General features: G+C 42.9%; 1 protein-coding gene across 2 annotated transcripts in view; it reads right to left on the bottom strand.

Annotated features, from left to right (window-relative positions):
* Positions 1–26756, bottom strand: part of EYA2 (EYA transcriptional coactivator and phosphatase 2) — a gene marked incomplete at both ends in the record, with an annotated part of 101150 nt that overhangs the window by 36947 nt on the left and 37447 nt on the right. Inside the window, 5 exons of one of the 2 annotated variants that reach the window (XM_082325935.1) lie at positions 13310–13426; positions 16300–16442; positions 17057–17105; positions 20319–20363; positions 22393–22511. In XM_082325935.1, coding sequence (XP_082182061.1) covers positions 13310–13426; positions 16300–16442; positions 17057–17105; positions 20319–20363; positions 22393–22511 — 473 coding nt within the window. The remainder of the gene's footprint in view (positions 1–13309; positions 13427–16299; positions 16443–17056; positions 17106–20318; positions 20364–22392; positions 22512–26756) is intronic. The other variant, XM_082325936.1, reaches the window with a different exon arrangement.

Genomic DNA, 26756 nt, shown 5'->3' with positions numbered 1-26756 from the left:
TCTTCACAAGCAGAGAATGAGACCTGCTAGTTACAGCTTCTGCGAGCAGCCTTGTAGCATTCAGCAGTTCAGAACACTTATCAGAACTGGCCCCAAATGTTTGCTTTTCCTCCCTAAGTTGCTGATAAGAAACAAACATTGCTGTAATAAAATTAATTCTGCCACGTGCAATTTCAGTTTTGCATCAGTAAATTTTACACTCAAGAAACACCGGAAAATTATCAATAGACCTTGCATACTGGCATTATCAATTTAGTCCTGTTCCCCACGGAACCTTTTTTTCCAAATGCTTTCCCAGGTAACAGCACTTCATGTAATATTCAGAGACAGACTGGAATGACGTTAGAAAGCGGTGCTTCTGTGGAACGGGGCACGCCTAGGAGCCTCCCGGTAAGCAACGTACACGAATGCCTGGCCCCCTCCCACTTCTGAGTGGATACTGCCCCTTTCCACAGGACTTTTGCTTTCACACATATTGGCTTTTTTTCCTGACCTCTGAAGACAGTGCACTATCTCAAACTGCAGCTGATCTTACATTTGTAATACTGGCGATGTGTGAGCAAGTGATTTGTTTCCCTCTATCTTGGTAGCTCAATGTCAAGTAATTGCATTCAAACTCCTACTTGCAAATCAGAAACAAGCCTAGGATCTCTCCCTTTGGATCTTCTCTATATGGAATATGGTTCACATCTGTGTTCAATCAAACCAGTTGCTAAATGTCACAATGCCCTCATTCACAGGTAGCTTAAAGAACATTTAGCTGGTAATAAAACAATCTGGACTCTAGAGAAGGATAGCTCTTCAGATGTATGGTACTGTAAATGTTCCTCTAAAGTATGTATATCACAAACACACTGGCATGAAAAGACACCACATAAAAGGTGTGCATATGCCGTACATATTTAGTGCCACAACTTTTCCGTGATAAGTAGATGTGGCCCTTCTCTATACGAGTGTCCAAGGGCAACATGTATAGAGAAACTCTTTGTGAGCTGATTGATGGTATATTCCTGTTCTCACACAGATGGATTTCATTTACTATTTTCCCCTCAATTCCCCTTTTTAATTCAAGCATTTTAAAATCTATGCCACAGTCAATGACAATTTCAGCGGTGTGCAATCTGGACTGTGCTCCTGCAAAAACTTTTATGCCAGCTCCTCCTTCCTCTCAGTTTCTCCCTTTCTGTCTTTCAGTCACTGCAATAACAGGCTGCATTTCTGCCCCTCCTTTCCAGGTAAGAGCAAGAAAATAAGGGAATATCCACGGTTATTTTCAGTGTCTTCAGAACTAAGCTCTGGCATTGCTAAAAAAAGTTTTCTTTCAGCTTATGAATACACAGTACGACAGAGGAATATTGGTGACTTAGGGAGTTGTGATTACAGAGGCAGGATGGGCCTGTGGTACAGTTCAGATTGATACCACAGCAACCTTTGAAAATCAGGTTTGTGTCCTTGCATTTCAGAGGTCAGCGGGGCCCTGACATCAGGGAGGTGTTCCCCAAGTCTCCTGTGCTGCTCAAAAGAGAATAAGCTGCTATATTTAGAAGAACGGATGGTTTGGACTTCCAATATTCAACAAAATACTCAACGATCAGAGGAGGAGATAAGCCAGGTTCAACACAGGTGGACAGCAGGGCATTGATCACAGCTCTCTGGGTAGCCAGCCGCAACTGTGAGTCCATGAACACTCAAAAGACGGAACGCTGGACTGAGATGAGGGTGTTCAGAGGGTGGCTACCATGGGCACGTCTGAATATGCCTGAAATAGAACAATGAAACTGAGATCCAAGCATTTCCTCTAACTTGTAGATGAATCGCACAGCGGTTCCAGGCAGAGTTCTCTCAGAGGATTATTTGATCACTTAGCACTAATAAAATAAATGCCTACAGGGTTCAGCTGAATTGCATGGTATTTTACAAGCTTGCATATAATGGCTTGTGTATTCTTGCATCAGCAAGCTGTTTTCCTACAGGAAACAATGTCAACTGTGAGTGATGCAAGGAAAGGCCTTAGTCTAACTCCCAGCAGAGTGTGCATTACTCTGTGCTACGAAGAACATCTGGCTGAAGACTTGCATGGTCATTCAGAAAGGTTCTTTGCAGTGCTTTAGCCTTCTGACAAGCTAATGTTTCCTGCAGTAAATATTGCCTTCTTCGAGCTGCTACTTTTTTAGTGAGAGGTTAAGCACTCATCAAAATTACCTCCCACCAGCTATACTCCAGTGCCTTGTAAGGTTCTAAATCCTACAACATCTGCCTGCATTTATTGGGCAAGAAAACTCATAAAATGCTGCATGGCTGTCAGCTGTGGAGGTATTTCAAGACTATCTGACCTGTTAAAGGAGAAGAAAAACTCAACCCATATGTACTTTGCAGCATATTGCTCAACTGTTTGCCATTAGGCATAATGAACCCTTCCCCAAAACAGTCTTGTATTTCTGTCTGGAAGGGCTCAGACAATATCGGGAAGAGCACACTGTATTAACCTGGATGAAAAACATGATTCTACAATGTTACAGCACTTGACATCAGCAGTGTCTATTTAAAGGACATCGCTCCTAGAAGCATATGAACACCTCCTGCGGATAATACTCACCGATACGCAACCCATTTAAAATGTGTCCCGTTGTCTCCCACTACGATCCCATTCAGCCCTGCTAGCCTGACCAGGTGTTTGAGGGCACTCTGAATGGGGATATAAAACACATTTTATGGTACAGGTTTTCTGAGTCAAAGCTCTTCCCCTGCTGCCTGCTTCTGGGAGTACTCAACCCACAGAGCCTCAAAGAGCTTTAACAAGTGATGACCGGAGCAGTTTTAAGGGCCTGGCTTTTACCATCCTTTTGAGCTCGGTCACCTGTATAGCTCAATCCAGCTCAACAATGGTGTTGAAAGTGCTGGGATGGTTTATATTTACTCTTAGGATTTGAACCATGGGAAAGCAATTAAATTTTATTATATTTTGAGAAAGTGTTCCTTTTAACCACTTCCATCAAATGATGCAGCAGCTATAGAAGAAAATCACGCTGGATTGTCTTCAGAAACAAATCACAAGGAAATGTTTTGGGCAAAAAACTGAACATCCTTACAACAACAATGTAGACTGTTTCTGTGCAATCCCTTGTTGAAAAAAAACCACCAGCAAAACGGACTTTATTTGGGTGACTCCATGGACACCAAAGATTAAAGGCTCCTCCAGCTGCAGTTTCATCCTGGACACAAACCTCCACTGACAGATAACAAGACATGATAAAGGAAAGCTGGATTTGCCACCTCCTGTGCTGTTTAGTGGCTATGAGATTCCAGTTCCCAGGTCAGCATTAAAATCTAACTAGCCCTATAACATCTGCTGTCACGCAACTGGGGTTCAAAATCTGGCCTGTGAGCACAGCCACGGGTTTAGCAATTCCCTTCCCCTTGAGCAAGGTGGATCTCTAAATACCAATGGAAAAGAAAAGAGCGATCTGGGCAGCGTGCGTCCACTCTTTGACCCATCACTTCGGATCATGCTGACATGGTGACTCTCTACTGAACACTCCAGGCATTTGCCCCGAGGCTTTTTCAGCCCCTCTGTGCACTGCTTCAGTACTGCAGTGCCTCCAGGAAAAAAAACACAACAGTGGCCAGCAGTGGGTGCTCAGAGAAAAGTGTAAGAAATAGGACAAAAGCAGAGCGATCTTTGCCCTGGTATTGCCTTGTCAGCTTCAATCAATCTGCCAGTGACAGACTTTCTAAGCCAAGTTTATATCCCCTTCTTTTTATCCTTAGTAACTGGCAATGGACCCTTCTTCAGACAGTGCAGGTATTCTCGTAGTTCTAGAGGTCACAGTATTGTAGTGCAGAAGTTTCAGTGTTTAAACCCTGCCAATATAAATAGAAAACGCATCCAAATTACATATAAAAAAGCCCATGCAAGAATGTTACCCAATGCCAGCACACCAGTTAAACTCCTGAGTTGCACAGCCTGTGCTAACTGAAGCGGGGTCAGACCTTATTTGTCCACAAACATCATGGCAGTCTTTGACCCTATGACTGCATTCCTTTTCTTCCACCAGAGCATTACCTCACACAGCGCCCGGGAAAGAGACACAACAGAAAGCAGTACCAGTACTGCACCAGCATGAGGAATCTGACGTTTCCTAACTTTCAAGTGCTTGACTATGCAGGTATGATGTCTCCTGAGGAAGTTTTTTATATGTAATTTTACACTAGCTCTTCTATTGCCTTCTAGATATTTTCAAGAAAACATTATTAGGTATATCGAATCAATTATTCAGTGAAGCTTCTATAACATTTTAGCATATTCTATGCCAGCTGCACTATAAGCTGAATAATCAAGGCCAAGTTCATAACTTCCCAAGCTGTTACCATCCTATGCTTTTTTGTTTTTAACATCCTACAAAAGTGATGAAAATAAAAACCACAAACAGAAGTCTCTGTGACATCCAAACATATCTGTAGCTGTTTTCTATGCTGATTTTGCTCATTAACCCAAGTTTTCAGTGTTTTATCTGACCTCCACAAATGCTCCCAAGATAGTCAAGCAGCTGGTTAGGGAAACGCCACTCCTTTTTCTCTGTAGGCTCCCACCTTCCTCATCACACCACAGACAAACTGTTTTTTCTTTATCCAGTCCCTTCACTGTTGTCCCCCTACCTCATTGCTTCTCCCTCATCCGTAACTGTCATGCCTGCTTCCGTCTCCCTGACGCCATCCTCTGCCAGCCTGACGACAGAGTCAAAGAAAACTCTCGAGCTTCCTCCCACACTGTTCTTCACACTGAGGAAAGTGTTCCTCCTAAATATTTGCAAAACTAATCATAGAATCGTTGAGATTGGAAAAGACCCTTAAGATCATCGAGTCCAACCATCAACCCAGCACTGCCTGGTCCACCACTAAACCATGTCCCTGAGCACCACATCTACCCTTCTTTTAAATACCTCCAGGGATGGGGACTCAGCCCCTGCCCTGGGCAGCCTGTTCCAATGACTGACTGCCCTTTCAGTGAAGAAGTTTTCCCTAGTACCCAACCCAACCCTGCCCTGGCGCAGCTTGCGGCCGTTCCCTCTCGTCCCATCGCTTGTTCCTGGGGAGCAGAGACCGACCCCCCCGGCTCCAGCCTCCTTTCAGGCCGTTGCAGGGAGCGATGAGGGCTCCCCTCAGCCTCCTCTTCTCCAGGCTGAGCCCCCCCAGCTCCCCCAGCCGCTCCTCCCCAGCCTTGTGCTCCAGCCCCTGCCCCAGCCTCGCTGCCCTGCTCTGGCCACGCTCCAGCCCCTCCATGGCCGCCTTGGGGTGCGGGGCCCAGCGCTGAGCACAGCATTCGAGGGGCGGCCTCACCAGTGCCCAGCACAGGGGCACCAGCACCTCCCTGGTCCTGCTGGCCACACCATTCCTGATACAAATGTTTCAAAATACTCATTATCTGCAATTCCTCCAAAACTTCTGGCACTGGGTAGGAGGCCAAGATGTTTAAGTTACTGCTTCTAAAGCAGATTAGTATTATTATTCTTCCTTTATACTTTTTTTAACTCTTTATCTACCCTAATCCACGAACAAGGCTCACGGTTGCAGCAATGATGTACAAACAGCATCACCGCCATCGCTGGGCAGCACTCGTACGTTTTGTTGCCCTGTGCACGCCCAGCCAGCTAGAATTCACCGACATCAAGTCTGATCTTTGGTACAGGACAACCACAGAATTTTATCTAACACGTCCTGCAGTGAACCAATAACATGTCTTACACTCAAACATACCCTTCTGAAACTACCTATAGTAGTCATTAAGCACAGAGATTTGGCCAGACTGAAACGCAGAAGAATGAAGCCTCGTGAAGTGCAAGCCAGCTCTTCACAGCAGGCAGCTGGGTGTGGGCAGAGCCCTCCTCCACACAGGCCGCTGGTGAAACCTCCTCTTGAGCTGAGATACATCCAAAGTAAAAGCTCTGTCTCAGAGAAGACTCCTGGTTTTGGCTGTACCACCATCAGCTCTACAGTTAATATCATTTTGCCACTACTTCTGAGCTGCCATGGGTGCTACTCAGCCATGAGAACCTGTGTCCCCACACAAGCTTTAGCCTTACCACAAACCCTGGTGTTCCTCAGGGACAAAGACATGGACGATAAACCCCTGATGAGCCCGGGCAGAGCAGAAGTTACAGATGATTTGCCAGCCCATCTCTCTCTTGCAAACACACATTTGCTCCCCTAGCTTCAAAACCATCCACACCCTGGCATCTACTCCTTCCGATAGCATATCCTCTTCCCAAGTCCTTCCTCATTTAATAACGACCAAGGAATAAGTTCTGAACGGAACCTCAAAAAAGCAGTAAATGGGAAGAGCTAGAGCAGGGCTTTCTCCTTGGGTAGCAGTAGCACAGATCCTTGCAGCTTACAGTGCATCACTGTCAACACCTTTGCCTCTCCCCTTGACTTCCCTCTCCTGTAAGACAGCTCATTTTAAAACAAAGTAAATGTAGCATGGTCAGCCCCTGGGGTTTAAAAATCTTTGAAAGGGAGACTGTGCTGTTATTCTGAGGAACCTCGTATTTACACTGTAAAAAGTGAGGTCTGACCCCTCCTGAAGAGAGGCCTCTCCCTGCTGAACTCACCACGGAGTGGAGCACAGCTTTACTGCCGCAGTTTTAGACTGCAACTAATGCAAACCAGCTGTGAAGCAGAAGCTTTTCAAAGAGACTACTCATTTTCTACTGAGGTTTTAATTTTATGAATCTACGGCATCTGAGTGACAGTTTGCTGAGAACATGCTCTTGCTCTCCTTTATTTTCTGGAACTTCAGATGGATTCGCTATCTGTATGCCGAAGCGCGATCCACATTTCTCAAGTGTAGATTGAAATTTCCCCTTCTCACACATTTCATCACTAAGTACTTAAAGAATCAAGCTTAAAATTAAACATGCCACTTCCTTTGCAAAATTCATGCATGCAGAGCAAACTATTCATGCCAAATAGATATTTATGGGCTCACATTAAACACGTAACACACAAACTGGCACGCAATTGCAAGAAATTCAGGCATCTCTTGGAAAAAAATTTGTGTAGATTATCCAGATATTAACAAGAGCCAAAATGTTTCCAGCATAAGAAAACATCTCAATTGATTAAATATTGAGATTTTACTTGGGTCTCGGGCCAGAACAATTCATAAGCAATTCATTCCACAAACATAAGCAACATATGTAATTACTCCATGTCAAATCAGCATTGCACAAAAGAAATGCTGCTTTCTATTCATGCATTATTTGACAGCTGATCAGAACGGACTCTACAAAGAAAACAAATGCTCAGCAGTAGCAAAGAATTTCACTGCGTATGTCTTTGGCCCCAAATTTATGTCTGTACTGAACTCAATACTGCTTTGCAATTCCCTAGCAAAGGAAAGTTATCCCAGTTACATAACTGAATTTTCCTTTGTAATGTAAAAAGTATTTTGTGGGTAGATGGATTTGGATATTAAAAAAGAAAAAAAAAAAAAAGTGGTCAAATCTTTCCTGCCCAACGACAGTATCTGCAGTGGTCTCTGGCCACAGTTTTAACTGTTGTGCAACTTCATAGCTTCATACCAGCTGTCATTTTAGCAATAATAACTGAAGAGCACGGCATTGTCTAGGAATTAAGGACAAGCTGAGAAGAGATGGCCTGATGTGCGAGAAAGGGTAACACATGCTCAGGCGACCACAGGAAACGCTCTGTAAGCTGGCTGCTATTGCGCGCTCTGCATGGCTGATGGTTTTCTATGGTAGCTAACGTGCTAGCGCAGTTTTCTCTTTGGATTTTACATAGCTCATTAAATGACAAGTTTCTTATATTCCAAAGATTTCTCCCCCACCCTCAGCAACAACAAGCAGTTTCCTCAATTGCCAGTTAAGGCAGTAGGCTCTTGGGGGCAGAAGCTGAATATAATCTGTGTGTCTTATATTCAATTTCTATTACTGAAGAATAGTTTTACCAAAAGTCTGAGCAAATCGCCAAACTGCTAAATTGTCAGAAAATGTAAACTTAGAAAAATGTGTGCTAAAAAGCACAATATACTTCTAATATCTAGCCTAGCATGTTGTTTGGGGATTTGCTGCTGTAATTGTACATTTACATAAGGATTAAGAAACAGCATAGACCTTGAAGGAACATTTCTTTACCAGCCATTACAAATTTATCACTTTAAAAAGAAAAATCTAATGTCAGCTGTTGCCTCCTCTTCCGATTCATTACTCTAAAAATGAGTGGCATCCCCAGATTGGTCACATGCATATTTCAAATATCTTCGCTTCATTATGAAACAAATTAATTTTGTAAATACAGTAATGACACGAAACACCACTGTATACAGCACTGGTTAAAAAAAAGAGAGGAAAGAAGTCACTCCTTCAGAGTAAATAAGTGAATAGCAGGTTTTAGTCTATTTGAATGTTACTAAAAGTCTGATGATATACTATCATATCCACTGTCACATGGCAATTAAAATAATTATTTCAAATCTCTAGTACCTTTGTAATATAATTTCACGTCATTTTTATGAGCTATGGAACTTGCCAATCTCATCTTTTATATTTATATATGTGTGTGACATACTGCATTAGCTGTCTGGCTTATAAACCCTTCCACATTTAATTTATTTTCATGCTAGGGAAGCATGAAAATAGATTTCCCCTTCTGGCTGGCTGTAAAATTGTTGGTTGGTTTTTTTTTTTTCTTTACATTCTTAATGACCAAAAGAATGCTCTATCCTCATTCTTGCTCTTTAGTGGATTCTGTTCTCGCTCAAGAACCAGGATACAGCTGATAACTGGAATTAAAGATGAAAAGCTGAATGCTACCCCATTGACAACACAACAAGCACTGACAACAGCCATCAGGGAGGTGAGACTGCAACCCGACACACGTATCCCAGCCAGAGTTAGCGCTGGTACCAAAGAAACAGGAGAGCAAACAAACCAGCACCAACTACGCTGGCACTTACTGACGGGGAACATTTGTCCTAGAGCCCTGTGAGACAAAATATTTGTCACGCAAGAGGTCATTTATTCCTTGGTGATTGATGTAACACACCTACGATGGGTGCTGGCTGGACCATGTAACTCAAATGAGGGTACAGCGAGAAGGAATCGCATGGGCTGCACAATCTGCTCAAGATTCAGTCTGACCACCCACACCCGCCTGCAGACGACTTCACTACGTTGCTCTGGGAGCTGGTTCTCAATGGAGGCAACAATACCAAAGTTATGTCACTCATGTACTTGGGCTATTACCATCTTGTGATATTGCAGAGCTTGGCTTAAGAAAATAAATTTTCCCTCACACTTTAAAATACAAAACTGAGCAGCACACGCTCCTGGAGATACCTTTTTCCTTGCTGATCCCCTGCACGTCACCCTCTTCAAGATCTCTTTTTCAACATGATGCAATAAACATTTTATCCTTGAGTAGAGGTTAAGAGCTTGACTCAAAGTCTCCCTGAAATCTGATTTTATAAAAATATGTAAATAAAAATTAGCCCTGTTCCGCCGGTTTAGCCCATCACCCAGAGTCCCGGCCTGGGTCAGCAACAGGGCGACCAAAAGGACTGATGTGAACTTAGCAAAAGTCTCAGTGGTCCTGGAGCTGGGCAGCACGGAGAGCTGCTTGCTCGCATCAGGGAGACCGAGCCATCGCCCGCCCACCCCCAAGCGCCGTGGCGTGGGAAAGCACGGAGCACGCATTCCTCAGTAGCACTCAGCACAGGAAGGCTCCTGCTTCTCACTCAAACCTTTCACTAGCACTCAGCAAGGTAAATAAACCGTACGGTCAGGGAGCTTCAGACTGTTCCTCTCACGAGCAAGGAGAAGAAGGGTGGAAATATCTGTTTACAACAGGAAGGCACATTTACTCCTGCTCCCTTTGCCTTGGAGTGAGCACCTGCCACTTGCAGAAACTGGTTTTCTCTGTTTTCTTTTGCATTAAAGGCTTAGTGAGCTGGCTGAAATTATCTTCCTGGCATAAAAATCTGACAAGAAGTGATTTCACCTAATACCATAGCATCGCCCTAGGGAACATTGTCTGAAAGCACTTTGGGCACATTCATGCTCATACACATACGCATGAAGTTCCTCCCAGCCCGTGTTGGTACAACACATGGTTTGTCACTATTGTTTGCAAGCGTAACATTTTGAAGTGCTGATGCACAGAATTTGCTTGTCTAAACCTCTTGATTGAGCAAAGGGGCCATCTTAAAAACTTCAGTCCCAAGCGAGTCAAGAGTTTGCCTTCTCAAACAGCTCAGATTCTTCTAAGCTAACACAAAGCACATGTGGAAGCTGCGCTCTGAGGAAACAAAAAACAACAGAAACCAAGACAGGAATACAGCGATCTTCCAAGGCAGCAAAAGAAAATGCCAGTACTTTGTCAATAGCGGTGCTACAGCCATCAGTATCTCGTCATATCGCAGTTAGTCGGGAGGCAGCGCGGCTGCTGCTGCTCCGGGGGAGCGCGGACCCGGCACTTTGGCCTGTCAACAAAGCTGCGATGCTCCAGCACCTACAACTGCTGGGAACTGCAAGCCACAGCTTTACTGAAAAGAGAGGACTTCCACTGCTGACAGCGTAACACAATCTCAAGACAAGATCGATATGTTCAAGGAGCAAAACAAAAGCCAAAAAATGAACTCCCGTTAGGAGTAGGACAGATGAAGCTTCTAGGAGTCAAAGTGACCAAAAACCCCAAAAACAAACATACGCTACGTATTTTTTTTACTTTTTTGTGCCACATTCAACCCGGGTGTATCCAGCATGTCCCATGAGGGATTCAAGCCACAAAATCCACCTTAGTGTTAAGAGATATGTGCTCTGACAAAACTAGCACGTGAAGTCTCAGGAGAGGGTCACCTCTCAGTCCTTAGCTTTCTTAAATAATTTCTAGAATAAAATGGGTTTTACCTTGTTTCCCAGTTTTCGTAACTGCTTAGGATTTTATTTGCTCTCAGACTTAAAATCGAAGTGGAGCTGTCTGCCCACCTTTCACAGTCAAGGTTGCGAAGACCTGAGAGAATTGGCAGAGGCAGTTTTGCAAGGGGGATAGCTAAGTGTAATGACATAAAAGGGCATTTTGCCTAGAGGTTTTAAAAAAGACCCCCAACAATATAAAAAAGCAAAGTGAGAGACTTGATCGCTCTCCCCTTCCATGCCTTCTACAAGAACTTGGGAAAGCCATGCAATTCCTCTTTGGTTTTCCAACCCTTGGAAAATCTCTGAGGGAAGCACAACGCCAAGGCAGAGCTTTATCCTAGTGCGCATTCGCCTTCCCTCCAGGGAGGTCAGTCGCCCGGGAGTGACTTTTTTCCTCCACTGAAACAGCCTCTCCGAGAGCTCACGCGGATGTGGTACAGACAGACTCGCGCTGATGCCGGGAGAGCCGCTGCGGTTGTACCCGAGCTGCTGCTTTTAACCTAGCGAGTCTGGATACCCATAGCCACAGCAGGAAAGGCTGCGGCACGTTTAGCCTGCGCAGCCGATGGGCTTTCTGACTCTTCCCACTCACCACCGCCTAAACCGGGCTATTTTAAACTACTTGAGGTATGTTCAGTCGTGCTACTGTCACATCTTTGACAGTAATGAAGATACATGCTAAGAAACAGCAAGAATATTTGCATTTTGATCTCTTGGAAATATTTTTTAACACTTGGCTCAATTCATGCACTCATGGCAATGCATGCTGAATGCAAGGCACTTTCAAATGCAAGTGTACTGAGGTTTAGCGGAAGACAAAATCTAATCTTTACTTTTTACTAGTCAAGTTCAATACAAACACAAAAGTGGACCCAGAATACGAGGCCTACAGGCGAGGAATGAAACTGCACTCCCAGGGGACTCAAGGTAGAGGCACAGAGATGGAGTGACATTTTAAGGACATAATCTCTTTCTCAGAAGATACTCATTATTCTTCTTGTATGCAAAACGACTGATAAAGCTGAAGTGGTTATGATATGGTTCCTCTCATCTGCTATTGTTTCATTAGAATTTATGACCATTCTTTGCAGGATTGCCTAGACAGCTGTTTTTAAATTCAGATTACACAGAGTACATCCAAATTTTAGTACTCCCCCAATTCATGCCTAATGACTCAGCAAGTCCTAAGAAAATAAAAATTAAAAAAAAAAAATCAACATAATTCAAAAAGATCAGGAACAGAGATCAGTGGAGGAAAAAGCACGTAGAATACCAGCCAAATAACGAAAACCTGCCATATGCAGTTCAGGTTTCTGACCAACAGCACCAAAAAGCTCAAAGAAATCAAATACCATGCTAGAAATGGGCTAAAGGGAATCACAAATGAAATTCCACCATTTTAATTTACTTTACACTTCTTGGCAATTCAGATTTAAACCCTTTCATGACTTTCTTGGAGTTGGCAAGTCAACATTCAATCTCCAGAGAGTCGGTGTTTCATAAAGCTGCTCAAATGGAATGACCAGAAAAGAACTTTAAGTTTTATTTTTAGAAATAAAAGTATATTTTGGCCTTCCTGATTGTACAACAAAACAAAGTGTTATAAAGCTACAAGCACAAGGCACTTCCCTTGAAGCCTTAAGGGAAACCAATTGATTATTTTATAATCAATTATTACTCTGACAACAATAAAACAGTTATTCTAAGCTTTCTAAATCTTAGCTCAGTAACCTTGAGGAAAAAATAGCTGCTTTCAGCTCTGCTCCTCTGAACCTTACCTCAGTAGTCTGTAGGTAATGAATGATGTTAGTACCTTGGGAGTTAAAACAGACAGATGTATCTTGTTATGTCTTAACAGTAAAAAAAAATTTTTTTTAGTATCAAGGTATCAGCTTTTAAAAAAAAAAAAAAAAAAGGAGAGAATATACAGCAGTTTAACCACAGAGCAGCTTGTTCCGGACAGCACAGGGCAGAAGCATAATGCTAACATTACTGTTTGCATGAAGCGTGAAACCACCTTTGTTTTGCTTCCACTCAGAATCTAGGAATTCACGCTAACACAACAATCCCAGGCATGCAGTCACAAAATTAATTAAAAAAAAAAAGAAAACACAGCTTCTGCAGAAAGGCAAAGCTTATATTGATCATATGTGAAGTTTTGCTAAGGTATACTAGTGCTAAATCCAGTACCTCAGCCAGAAATTAATTCCTTGATGAGCAAAACAGATCTATGAAGACTTACCTCCTTCCCTATCCTGACTGCCTATACCTAAGCTTTTCATCGTAATTGCAAAAGAAGAAGAATTGGTCTAATATGGGGGTGCAGGATTCTGACTTCTCATAGCACATCCTGCAAGACACGGAGCTGTACTCACCATGCATCTGGTACGTGTACGGTGCTTGTCCGGCAGTCGGGGTACTGAAGCTGGATCCATAGCTAAGAAAGCCACTCTGCCCTGGGGAATGGCTCAGGCTGTCCTCTGTTTTGATGCCTTTGGGGCATGCAGTAGGAACCAAGAGCAGAACATGAGTGTTTGTCATATAAAGGTGTAAAAAAGCAAGTTTAGGAATTAACAATTTTTCAGCTAGATTTTAACCTAATAAACTGTTTTTTTCCCCACACTTCCTTTTTTTTTTTTTTTTCTTTTTAATTACCTGCATTACCCAAACAGGTCTCTCAAATAGAGTCAAGTAACTTCATCACAAATAATATTTGAGTCAGCTACATCCTGCATCCACACCCGAATTAACTTTTGCTAAGATGGGGAAACAACCATGAATGATATGTTTTAAAAAACAATTTCTGAACAAATAGTTTTGTTTTAGAATTAAACAAACTCATTGATTCATGAACTTTCTGAACGGTTATCAGATGCAAGCAATGATTAACAAAGCAACAGGACCTCCAGCAAAATAAACTCAAGACTTCTTTTCTCAACAGAGTTACATTTTACGTGTATTATATTTTCAGCTTGGGTAGCAAAGTATTTATTGGCAAGTCATACAGGAGGGTTATCATCTATTCAGTTAGATATAACATACAGTTCAGGAACAACAGGTAAGCCCTGAAGCCACAAAAATCTTTTCATTACTAAAATCAGGCAATTAAACTGACAATTTACAGAGGGAACAGCAATAGCTGAATTAAACATTGCAAGATGAAACCTTTGCTGGTAGTGAAAGGGGTTGATATTTTATTCTGAGACGCTGCTGAGATTGTACAGCTGTATTATTAAAATCAACAGCTGAAAGGTGCGCCTTATTATGAACCCTTCGGGCGTGATCCTTCCCTCCTTTGCATGCCTATTTGCACAAAACAAAAAATAGCCATTGGACACACCCTGAGTGCTGGGACTAAACAAAGACCCTGTTGATGTTCTGGCCTTGGATTTGTACACTTCCCAGGCTGCTGTCATCTTCCCGTGCTTGCAGATGAACTTGCCAAAAGACAAGCTGAATTCACGTGCCTTTCACCAAACATGCTGTTTTCTAGCTTAATGACTCTTAAAAGCAACAAGTCTGCATTTGCTCAGGTTGGGAATAAGTTCTGCCAGATAATGTTTTCTGTAATAAAAATCACTTCTTTTAGCTTTAGGTGAGAATAGCTGTAATGCAATTTGAGCACAAGTTAGCAACAAGATGACAATGCTGCATTGTGAAATGCAGGAAGTTTATTTGGACAGTGAATGAACATGTGTTGGTGCAAGCGTCCGGCTCCGTTACTGCTGGGGAAGCGAAGGGATTTGCGAGTGTGCGCAGAGAAGCTGCTTCTCCTAACATCCCATGCTTTTCAATTACATCAGCACTCTGCATGCGAGCACTCAACCTACCCCAGCTACAATTAATCTTCAGCGAACGGGCCTTTTTGGAAGTCTAAAAATTGTTGTAAGACAGCGAAATAACTTAGCACCAAATTAATTTCCACACAGTGTTCTGTTTTGTCTAGAAACTGGCTGAGTTTTATTTTTGTGCCTAAAAACAATACTGCTTCATTGTTCTTGGTTGTCAGCCAGGTGGAGTTTTTCATATGCTGTGTTGAGTATCTTAGAGAGGGTATATGGGCTGGGGGAGGGAAATCACTGTTCAAGGATGCTAAGAGGTCATCCGCAGGATTTATAAGCAGCATATGGGCCTGACACATGTATGCCCTAAAGTCTCTAGGCAGTAGCAAATGGCTCTACTTTCACCTGCTCTAACAGGACAACTGTTCAGAGTTTGCCTTGGAAATCAGCCAGCTGATGCAAACACACAAGTAGCTCCAAGAAAGGGTCTCAAAACATTCCTCTCATCATCCTGGTAGAGCTTCAGCTCTGCCAAGCCCATTTCCCTGGCCTTCCAGACCACTGCATTGAATTTCCCTTCAGTAGAAGCCTTGTCAATGGCTGTATAAAAACTTCTTGTTGGGAAGGGATACTGTGTGTGCCAAGCAAACAAAGGTGTTTAAGAGCACAAGAGAAACCTGGAGTGGAAACAGAACTGTGAAGCCATTTTAATGCTGCAAGACTCAGCACTCACAGGATCAGCTGGGAATACGGGGCCCAAAGCTTTATGTTAAAGAGCTGTACCTAAGAAAGAGCAGTATCTCTTTGGTCTTTAGTAGTGGAAAGAACTTCCCAGCTCTCTCAAGAGCTCACTATTTCCATGCAGAGCTTGACAACACTCTTAACACTTGGTTTACCAGGCATTCCCCCATCAGGAGTGCTGGTTTAATTAGTCCCCTGCCTGAATCCCCCAGCTGCTCCTGCCCAGCACCATCTCCCCACAGCTGCTGGCGAGGCTGTGCAGGAAAGCAGGCAACAAAGCTGACCGGGGTTAGAAATGTTTACTGCACCTACAGCTAACAACTGGCCATGTGAATACAAACTGTCTTCCAAAACCAAAGTACTGTGCATCATTTCACCCATACCTTATTCTGCTCTGTGTCTTGATTCTTCTGTAATAATATACAAAAGCTTTTCTTACAGTAGCTTGTATCACTGAAACCCCAGGAAGAATCAAGGAAGGCAAAGTGTAGTTTACCTAAACATCATATTCACTGCAAGAGGGTTTGTCTTGGCAGTGACTCACCAGCTACTACTCCTAAGTGGCACATCCTACTGAATTTGAGTTTCTCACACTGCCTCATATCCTACTACTGACTGGCTCCAAACTTGCCTAGTTTGTAAGACCACAACACAGGATATCAAGAGCTGGTAGACAGTTCAAGGTAATCCTAACAATTTTAACAAAGTCAGATTTTCCTCTAAGCCTAAGAAGAGAACGTTGCCAAGACAGAAATGACCTTTCATTCTTAAGACTTCAGATATATTCTTCTAGAAGCAAGAGGAAGATGTCCTCAAAGGTAACATGATGTCGGAGTACTCACTGTAGGAGGGTATGCCATAGGGCTGCCCTGGAGGAGGATAGGCAGTGTATGCGGCGGCCTGCTGGATTCCCGCGCTGTACTGAGTCTGTCCATACGTTGCCATTGTTGGGAAAGATGGGACTGTCACTATATGGGGATAATGTCTATTCAGAACAAGAAAACAGAAGGTCTAAGGCAATAGTTACTGTACATGATCTTCTACAGCACATGTAGAACATTTCTGGACATTTTGATAAAATAATATCCGAAGTACGATGGTGAATATTTTGGGAACTCAGAATTGACTAGACTGGGGCAAAAGTTTGTTTCAGTACATGGCTCCTGAGATGAGCTGTTAAGATTAACCTACCTAAATGCATGGGGACTTTAAGACTGTGCAAAATACGTGCAAGTTAAAAAAATAAAATCAACACTGATTTTTCATGTTTCATTTTGAGTTTGCCAAACAACCGAGTGTCATGGGAAACCTCTGACATTTCAACATGTTCCTCTGTGGCCACTCAGAAACACAACAATATTCAAACCGATAAGGCTTGGATTCCCAGGGGTACGAAAGTACAGTGCACAGTACCTCAAACCTTCTTTCACTCCATATCTAACAAGATTAAGAACCAGTTACTTCACTGGGCCAGAGACGTGCAGGGGAACAGGTGGATGGGCTTAAGGCAAATGCTTTTTAAGGTGACAGAAGTCTGCACAAAATGGCTGTTCAGCAAAACACGGTTTTTAAATTACAGCACTTGGCATGAGCACTCACTTTGTGGAGTACAGATGGAGAGGACACTGCGGTGCTGCTTTGCTGCTGCCTGGAAAACAAAATGAAAGGGTCTTAGACTTTCAGCATGTTCTGTTTTATGGCCAAGCCAATACCACTGTTTTTACCACTGCTGGTTTGAGAAAAATACACAGGAATTAGAAGACTTTGTTTTCAGTGAATCTCCACAAACCGAGGTAGGTAAGAAAGTTAACAACAGATAAATACAGATTTAGTTTTTAACTGAGGGTGATACTGATTGATTGAGCTACCAGTTTCTTCTCCTCATGGGACTGATATCAATCATGAAGCAGGGCTTTGGTGGGATGACTCGTACACCAAAGGCTATAAAAGCAACTACTATGATAATTGAAGTGATTTAAGCTCATGGCACTTTTTGCCCTTTTGCTTTTTTTGGTACTCTCCTAGACCATGATTCATTTTAACGTTCATTAAAATACAACAAATCAAAATAAATATTAGAAACACAACATTGTCAATCTCCTTACTCTTGAATGTTTTGAGTTAACTATAACCTACCTTATTGACCTGCTAGCAATCAAAATATTAAACCAGTAGAAAAAGTATCACACAGGTTATATGTGCAGGATGCCTTCCAATGTACCCAACAGTTGTGTGCTGCAATACTACCAAAGAAAAACGTGCTACCATCTTTATTTAGAGATAAATTTAGGTTTAATTAATTAAAGAAAAAAATCTGAATTAAAACCTGCAAGTTGCACTGAAAACATCATACCTAAATGCCACCGTGAGTATTACGCAAGTCGCCTCTGTAATACCATCCAAATTTTGCTTCTCGGTTCCTGGCTGGAGCTGTTAGATGTTATTACAGCACTATAAATGCCAAAACGCCCTCACAATCATCAATAATGACATTAGGCACAACGGATTCAGCGTCTCTATCTGCTGCCTGCATCAATCAACACACCAGACTAATTGCACACAGCTTCTCCACGCAGGGAGAACATCAAGCATCACGTTGTCCGCTGACAGCAGCATCCTTGACATTGGCTGCTGGCATCTATAGCGCAATCTGTTACACGGGATAGGAAATATCACCCAGCCTCATGCAGAAGACGATCTCCCAGCTGCAGGTGCATATGCTGGGTGGAAAGGGAGATTCCTGCGGTGCCCCCGATGCCTGCACATTGCTACCGCCAGGCAGGGATCATCCGCAGGGCTGTCCCATGCATCGACAGGGACGTACCCGCAATGCTGCAGAAGGGTCACCTTCAGTATGAAGTTGTCCAAAACAGCACCACTTCATTTGTTCAGCTGTTTGAAGTTGGTGAATTAAACATTTAAAGCATGTTTTATTTAATGAAACATGCAAGTACATATAAAGTCTAAATACATGCAAGTAGTCCTATGGGTTTGAGTAACTTGCTATGCCATAAACATGGAGAGAATGTCCAAGAAGATCTGACATGCTTCCATATGAAATGTTCGTTCTTCTTTTGAAATTGTTCTTTCCTACACAACCCTTCTTCACAACATTTTACATGGCTTTATCATTTTACATTATAACATGGAGATTACACAAAGCTCTTTTTCAAAACACAGGCATTTAATCTGATACCTTTTCAAACTAAATTTCATTTAAAAATGCATTTTTATCTTTGTTCACCTGTTTACGGAAAAACCCCAATGGAGGCATGTGAGTTCTAACTAAAAATATTAACTACAGGATATTATTCTTTTTTTAGAATGTTGGTTTGTATAATGTCTACTATATGTAATAATAATTCTGAAAATATTAATTACAAGTTTTTTTTTAAATGTTAATTTGTATAATGTTTACTGTATATAATAATAGTGAAATTCTGAATTTCCTAGGAAACGTAATACTGAGCTTAATAAGACTGAGCTGAATTTCCTAGGTAACAACAACATTTGATTAAGAGATGAAAACATCTAAAATGCACACTTTCTGCCAAAAAGGAGGCCTTTTTTTCACAAACTCAGAAATCTTCAGAGATAACTTTATTCAAAATTTTTAAAAAATTAAATAATATCCATGTGCTCCTTTCTCTTTTCTCCAGGATAACTGCAGTTGTTTAATGAACTACATTAGGTTAGGAGAGACAAAAAAACGTGAAAATAAAGGTGTCTGTGCTTAGGTGCTTACTGAACTCTTTTCTGCATCTGAAAGCAAACAGCCTTTTTTCGGTAACGTTCCCGAGCCTCTCGGCTCTCTCCCCAGCAACCTGTCACCCAGCTGAGTGCCTGCAAGCCAACTGCGGCCACTTTCTTGCCCCATGCATACCTTTAGGAGTCTCCCAAATGTTTCGCGTGCAGCATCAGAGCAGCGTTACTGCAGCATCATTGCTTTAGAGAAGGCGGCTCTGGTAACAAAGGCACTGCTGACTGGGGGGAACGGGTTTCAGAGTGAGCTGCCCACAGCTGCATTGACACTGCTGCTGCTTATTATTATTAAGAGAAAAACCCAGCGTGGGTACATCTATCCGTGCAGCAACAGACCCCAAGAGTCATCTATCCACAAGCCTCTGCACTGGACTCTAATGTCCTTCCTAGCGCCATGCTGGACATCTGTTCCACCCCCTTCCTCTCCTCTCTGGCGTGAAGAAGAAACAGAACAAACTCGCCCAAATACAGCCGCTGTGATCAAATGCACTTTCATCACCCACTCTCCCTCCTCCAAAGTGCTTTCCTGCGCCGTATCCCTCTCATGGCTCCCTCCTCCACAACAAATCCCAGCCTCGTGCCCCTTCTGACCCCACCTCTCCTAAGCTGTCCCCCAGTTCTGCCCGAGCTCTCCCTCTGGCCGAGTACACCCCCAAAACGGCGCAGGAGGGCAAATATCACAGCTACAACCCCCTCGTGTCCCCTTCCAGGGTCCCGGGCAGACACTACGTGCTCGGGGCACCGACCCGTTTGCAAAGGACAGCTCAGGCAGGAGGAGAGCGTGCCAGGGGAAGGACCGCGCAACCTATACAGCCCCGACTGCTAACAGAATCCCCCTAATCATGACAGAAACACAACCATAAGGACTCCTTCACGCTCTTAAAACCCTGAAATACCTTAGAACCACAGAATCCACCAGCAACCCTGCCTTTGTTCCTCTATCTACAAGATGCGGGTAACAGTAACCTATTTCCCAAGCAAAAGGCAGAGAGGTTTAGTTAAAAAATTGACAAAGGATAGTGTTATACAAATGTACATACTCATTTACACATACAGATATAGAAAAAAAGATTGTTTTTAAATCCAAAGCTGGGCTTACCTGACTCGCCTTCAGACTCACTACGAAAAATTTGCTTTGACTTACCTGAAAGAAAACAGTTTAGAAAATTAGATTTTTAGACTGTAAAAACAAAAACTATACCATTTATGTCACACTGATCTGCATTGCCAAACAGAATTGCATTGAAGAAACATACTTTGTTAGTTTTCATTCATTTAATTCATAATGCCTTTACATTTGAAAAACATCAGAACAAACAGTTTGAGCATAAGCTTAACTTCTTTTCTATTTGAAAAATATTGCATCTTCAATTTTTTTATTTTTGAAAGAGGTATGTACAGAGTAAATACGTTTGCCAAGAATGCCAAGTGGGGATTTACTGCATGTGAATCTGCAATATGCTACTGTCATTGCCAAAAAAAGGCAAGTTAAACCTACATGCATTTCTACCCAAAAGCGCAGGACTACAGGCAAAATGTGCATTTGAAAATTATATTGATATAATTGCATATCTCATGATAGGCACCCATGAAAACAGCAGGCCAGACATCTACATGGACATCTACATAAGTATTGCGACTAGATGGGCTAAAATTAAAACTATGTGTGTAATACCCTGGAGGGATTTAAAAGCCGGGGAGATGTGGCGCTTAGGGACATGGTTTAGCAGTGGCCTTGGCAGTGCTGGGTTAATGGTTGGACTTGATGATCTTAAAGGTCCTTTCCAACCAAAAGGATTCCATGATTCTGTGATAATACAGAGCATACATTTGTGTGCATTTATTGCATTAAAAGCTCTGGCAGTCTGTGAGACTTGACAAGCACACAAGTATTTTCCTGTTCTTCAAATTAACAAGAAGTATTTTTAAGGGAAAGAGATCCTTGGTAGAACAGGGGATCATTCTGTAGAAAAATAACCATAATATTTCTATAAGAAACATATCAACATGAGCTGTCACTAGCAAACCGGTGTCCAACAATACAAGTGTTATGTTGGCTCTTATTTATATCGCACAGTAACAAAAAGTTCCTGCACCAAGAAGTTTACAAAACAATCTATTTAAAAATCATTTCTAGCTCTAATCTTTTCTGCAAACACATACATTGAAAAGGATGTTTCCTTTAGATTGTTATCCCTTCGACTGCACTCGTAAATAGGCAGTCGTGATGTACGTGATTTAATTACGCAATTTCTAATGCCTTAGCAAACATGCAAGCAAAACATCTCCTTGGCTTCTAAGAGCCTATAAATGAAGGGTTAAACATACTACTAAAACATAATAGCCAGTGCCTTTTGCTAACTCCCCTCCAACAGGAAGGCTGACAGATCCTGACCGCAGCAAACAATAGCTGGGATTGTACTAGCAAGAACTAGTTCAGCTGCATCACTTGCCAATAATTTTTTTAGCAGATTTAACATTCTTCTGTTTCCTTCGCTTGAACAGTATGATGGGGGGGAAAGGAGGAGGAGAAGAGCAGATAAATTTCCATCAGAGCCTCAACCACTGAAAGAATTTGTCCTTGGTACCTGCCAAATGTGAAACTTCAGACCAGAGGCCAGGAGGGCGAACCGTTTGGAGATGACAGCGACGGATCTCAGAGCAATGCAAACTGGGGCACGGGGCTGCTTTGGCAAAATGTTTTCTGGCTGCACGATACGTTGCTGGGCCTGGGAGCCCCCACGCTCCCCACCCCAACACCAGCAGCACAGCCACCGAAGCACAGGGCTCACGTTCGTGCCACCACTGGGGCTCTAGTGGGGTCCGAAGAAAAACTACCAGCTCTACACAAAATGCGTTTTATACCTGTCGTTATTCCAGGGGAGCAAACACATACATGCACGTGTGCGTATGTACGCACCTACTACACATGGATAGATCCCTACATATAAAACATTTCAATTCCATTTGCATTCAAACCACTGCTGAACTAAAGGATTCAGCCACAACTGGAGCATCTACAAAACAAATACTCAAAAATCTCAGTTGCTCACTATACTGTAGAACTAATTGTCAGAGGCGGAGGCCTTGCATGTGGCCAGTTCCCTTTGGGTACATATACATACACACATTATGTTAAAGCCAGTAAACAGTAAGCAAAAGAGGCAGCCTACCTTCTATGTCATCTGGAGCCGTGGCATAAATGTTTGAAAGGTTAAGCTTCAGTCTGTCAGGGCACTCTCTATTTACAGTCAGGCTGGGTGATATCACTAGATCTAGCATTTCCTTATACCTGAAGGAAAACAAAGGGAAAATATAATTTATTCATTAATTATGCATGCTTACTAATGATTCAATTTTTTTCCCTAAGAGTATAAATATTAAAGCTGATTACCTAAACCCAGGCTTCATATAAATTCCACATAATAACATTCGCTAAAGTTTTCATCAACGGGAAATGCTGAATTAAAATGAAGTACTTGCTCCCTTGGAGATTACACCCATCTGATTAATGCTTTCCCTTTCTTCCTGGATTTCGCCATAGGAAAACTAAATTCCCTTCTCTCTCATATGCCATCAGAGCAAGAATGTACACGCCAGCGTCCAGCGAGGTTCCAGAAGAGACTATTACGGGCTGAAGATGAAGTTGAGGGCAGTTAACAGCATTATCTAGTCTTGGAAGATAATAAGGTTAGTACTGGTGATAGGATCAATTTTCCAGGGGACACCTAAACCAGGCACCTGACGCACTGTCCTGACCATTAGGTGGCAGTGATACAAGGACAGTCCCTTTCACATAACCTCATCTGATTTAACCAAAAATTTCAAATGAACAGTATATAGGACTTGAGTGTCCAAACAAAACCAGAATTGTTTGCGTGTGCACATGGCCTACACTATAATGAAAGCTTACAAACTCTGCATTACACAAGCAGTTCAGGAAAGAGAATGACTAAATCATTATTTCAGACCCCATGCACTACATGAATAGGTCTATTCATCTAAATACCACCATTTTCAATTTATGTGTCTAACTCCAGCGATACACCTTTGCAGAAGCGGGCTCTGAAGACACTTGCTTGAAATAGAGCTGCTTGCCTCCCTTGGAAGTGTTGGATGTTTTGGATGGGTACAAAATATGGCATTAAGTGCACAGATTTGCATAACTATGTTTGCAAGTTTGCATAAAGACAACAGGGTGAGTACAGTAAGGAAACTGTGCGTTACATTAGGTATCTGCAGGATAGCTTTTATGCAAGGCAGGTCTCCTTGACACCTTTACCTCCTTGTTTCCTGTGCAACCAATGCCTGCAGCTGGAACCGTGAAGAACCCACTGGCCAAAGAAAACCTGAAGCTAAATTTGTCAATTAATCACACTCATTTTTTTAAAATACACACAATGCTATGGAAACCTATTTGAATTTTCTAAGACTACACCAATGTATTTTGCAGCTTTTGGTTCAGGTCCAGAACAAACGATGAAAAGAGGAGGACTCAAAGATGCTATGTCCTTCTTCGCTTTCTGCAGCCACACAGAGTACATCCTCACTTCAGTCGCCCGGAGGCTACTGGGGGGAATTAGGGCTCTTAGGGAAAAGCGTAACTGTGCTCTTGGACAGAGCAGGGCCCGGGCAAAAGCAGATGGGCGAGAGGGCGCATGGTGGTGAGCGGATCCGAGGCACCCGGCTGCAGCCTGGACGGGCTCCCCTTTCCGCGCAGCACTGAACACGCTACCTGCGAAGGCGGCGGGCGCACCCCTGCTCTCAGGCTGGGACCTGCCTGAGCTGGGCTATAAAGGTAGCAGGCGGCAGGGCAGCAACAGGCCGGCAGCAACCCACAGCACACCTAAAACATCACGAAGTTAAAGACAACAGCACCGAAACCTGAAATCTTGACACTGGGCTTCTGCAATACTAATCTACACACTTCTGTGAGAAGCAAAGAGGTTTGTTTTGATTTTCTGTTTAAATACCACTGTATGACTTTACCAGCTTTGAGAAACAGAGAACAATAAACCACATACTTTTTATCTGAACCTCTCCAATCACTTTTACAAAGCCCTTGGAAAGCGGGTAAGGATTGTTATGAACAGGCACAAACCAGATGAAGTATTTTACCTGTAACTGAACAGCAAAGACCAAAGCTGAGTTCATTTTCACTTTCCCCACCTAACAGCTGGAAAGGCACTCTGCCCAGGCAGAAAAAGCATCCATCCTCTGTGAATTTGCAGAGCTGCCAAAAACGGGTATGAAGCAGCATAACCACATACAATGTCTGCAGCCCCAGTCCTCCTTTTTCCAAATAGGATCTGGGCTCCTCTTGTCTGCCTCCCTTGGAAATCCACGTGGGCATATGCATTTTCACCGCCGGCGTAGCCTCAAGTCCAGCAGTCAGTAAAGCCTTCCTAATTATGTGCCATGAAGGAGACCTGAAGTCAGCAGTAAATGACCAATGGGGTAGAAATACAGTGCTCTGAATCCAGCATTTGTGAGATCCACGCTCCCTAACTCCTGTGTATTACAGATTTGCTAAGAAAACAAGACTAGCATAAAAGTCAGTGTTGCTTTGCAGCTGGAGGATCTTTGTTGCTAGTGGGCCTCAAAGGGCTCCACCTTCAGATACGTCCCTGCAAGGCGAGCCCAGCTCCTGCCTCCCGCTCCCTGCCTCAGACACAGACACTACAGCACAGCACGAGAGAAATAAAAATGCAGGTGCAGAGGGGCCACCAATCGTGCTCACAACCAGTGTCCATGCTACCAACTGCGTGGAAATGCAACAAGGTACCAGATTTGTACAAGGATAAAAAAATAGTCCCTAGCCATGCAAATTCCTCCATAAGTGGCTCAGTCTAATGGCAGAGCCAAAACGGCAATCCAGGACTCCTGACCTGACCCTAAGCAACACACAGCCGATGAGAAACTTTACTCAGCCCTAACAGCACTGCAGCAAGCTATGCTGCAAACCGGTACCCGCAGGCAGAGGCTTTACCGCAGCAGCACATGTGCATCCGCTTCCCAGGCGGTGCCAGGCAGATGCCTCGGAGCCACAGACCGCCAGGCAGTAAGGGACCGTCGTGGCCCTTCTGCACTCTCTGCTCACGCCAGAGGAAAAAGATTTTTCTCCTGAAATGGCTAATCTTAAAAGCAGCAGGCTGGGAGGGGGCTCTTTTCCCAGAGGAATTACTTTGTTTGAATCCATTGGCACCAAATTCAATTTTGTTTGCATGGCTGAGAAGGCAGGGTTCAGTTTTATACCAGGTTTTCCTTTCCACTGTAAGCAATGTCCCATTTTTTTCCCCCTTATTTCCTCAACGCTGTACCTGAACTGAGGAGAAGCACTGCTGTCCCAGATCCTGTCAAGCTGGGGATGTTCTACGCTGTTTCTCAGATAACGCATGCCCTTCCGCATAATCCAAAACCCCATCAGTCATGACACTGCCCAGACTGTTGCCAAGTGAATGGGAGCAGATGTTTAAAGGGAAATGATCTTTTATAATGATTAATGCACTTTAATTACATCATTGTTCAGAGATTTCATTAGCTGCTCTCTGATGATTTTTCTATTGGTTTTGTTCTCTTCACTTTTGTTCTCATGAAGTCACATCACACTTCCCTGTATTTGTTCTAGAACATCTTCCTGGGGTTTTTTCAGCTCCCATTTTTCTTTAGAGTATCTGTACAAACAGGTAGCTTTTCCACAGAAATGCCTGTCTGGTTGTGCATGTCACATATGCGTTTGCGTTGTTAGTGGCTCCGCCTGTTTTGCACGCACCATTTACCGATTTGTTCATGTGCATGTCCCACTTAGGTACTTCTTCACAAGAGTTTCTGAAATTCCAGTTTTAGCAATGGCCATCTACAGAAAATCTTCAGTAAAATAATGGAATTGGGATAATACTTAACACAGTAAATGAGATGCTGGAGTGCAACTGATGAAAATATCCATGCTTTGTTTGCTTGCTTTTTGAGCAAAAACATCTTCTGGCTTAAGTAATGTACAGTAAATCAGTAATAAAGTTTGCTGAATATGAGCTTTTATTAAAACCAGTGATGGCAGCATCTAGCATGTTGGGTTGACAGACATCTGGAAGAGCTTTTGGCTTCTATAATTAAGAAGAACCTTGTGTGAATTTGGTGCTCAGCTTTTCCATTAGAATCCCCTACTCAAAAACCAATATTTTGCCCCGAAAGTTGGCCCACAAAATCTCTGCCAAGAACAGAAACTTTTCTCTTTACTAATGTTTAGGAAGGAAAAAAGAAAAATAAAAGTCTTTTTCAGTCATTCTGAAACTATGAATGCCAAATTAAACATTTTAAGGTTTCAAATTTTTGATCGAGGTGTTGGGGTAACCTACAAATCACATTTTCTTTTACAATGATGTTTTGAAGGCAGTGATTCCAGACCCCAACTCGAAACACTCAAACGTGTGCTGAAGATCAAACTACCGAGCGATCCCATCTTTCTCCAGCAAAGTACTCAAAGAAGGGCATAAGTGCAATGCCGAGGCGGGACCCAGCATGCAGACCGAGTCAGCAA

The sequence above is a fragment of the Platalea leucorodia genome, assembly GCF_965183815.1.
Source record: "Platalea leucorodia genome assembly, chromosome: 13".
Lineage (NCBI taxonomy): Eukaryota > Metazoa > Chordata > Aves > Pelecaniformes > Threskiornithidae > Platalea > Platalea leucorodia.
This window is presented reverse-complemented; position numbering and strand designations above follow the sequence as displayed.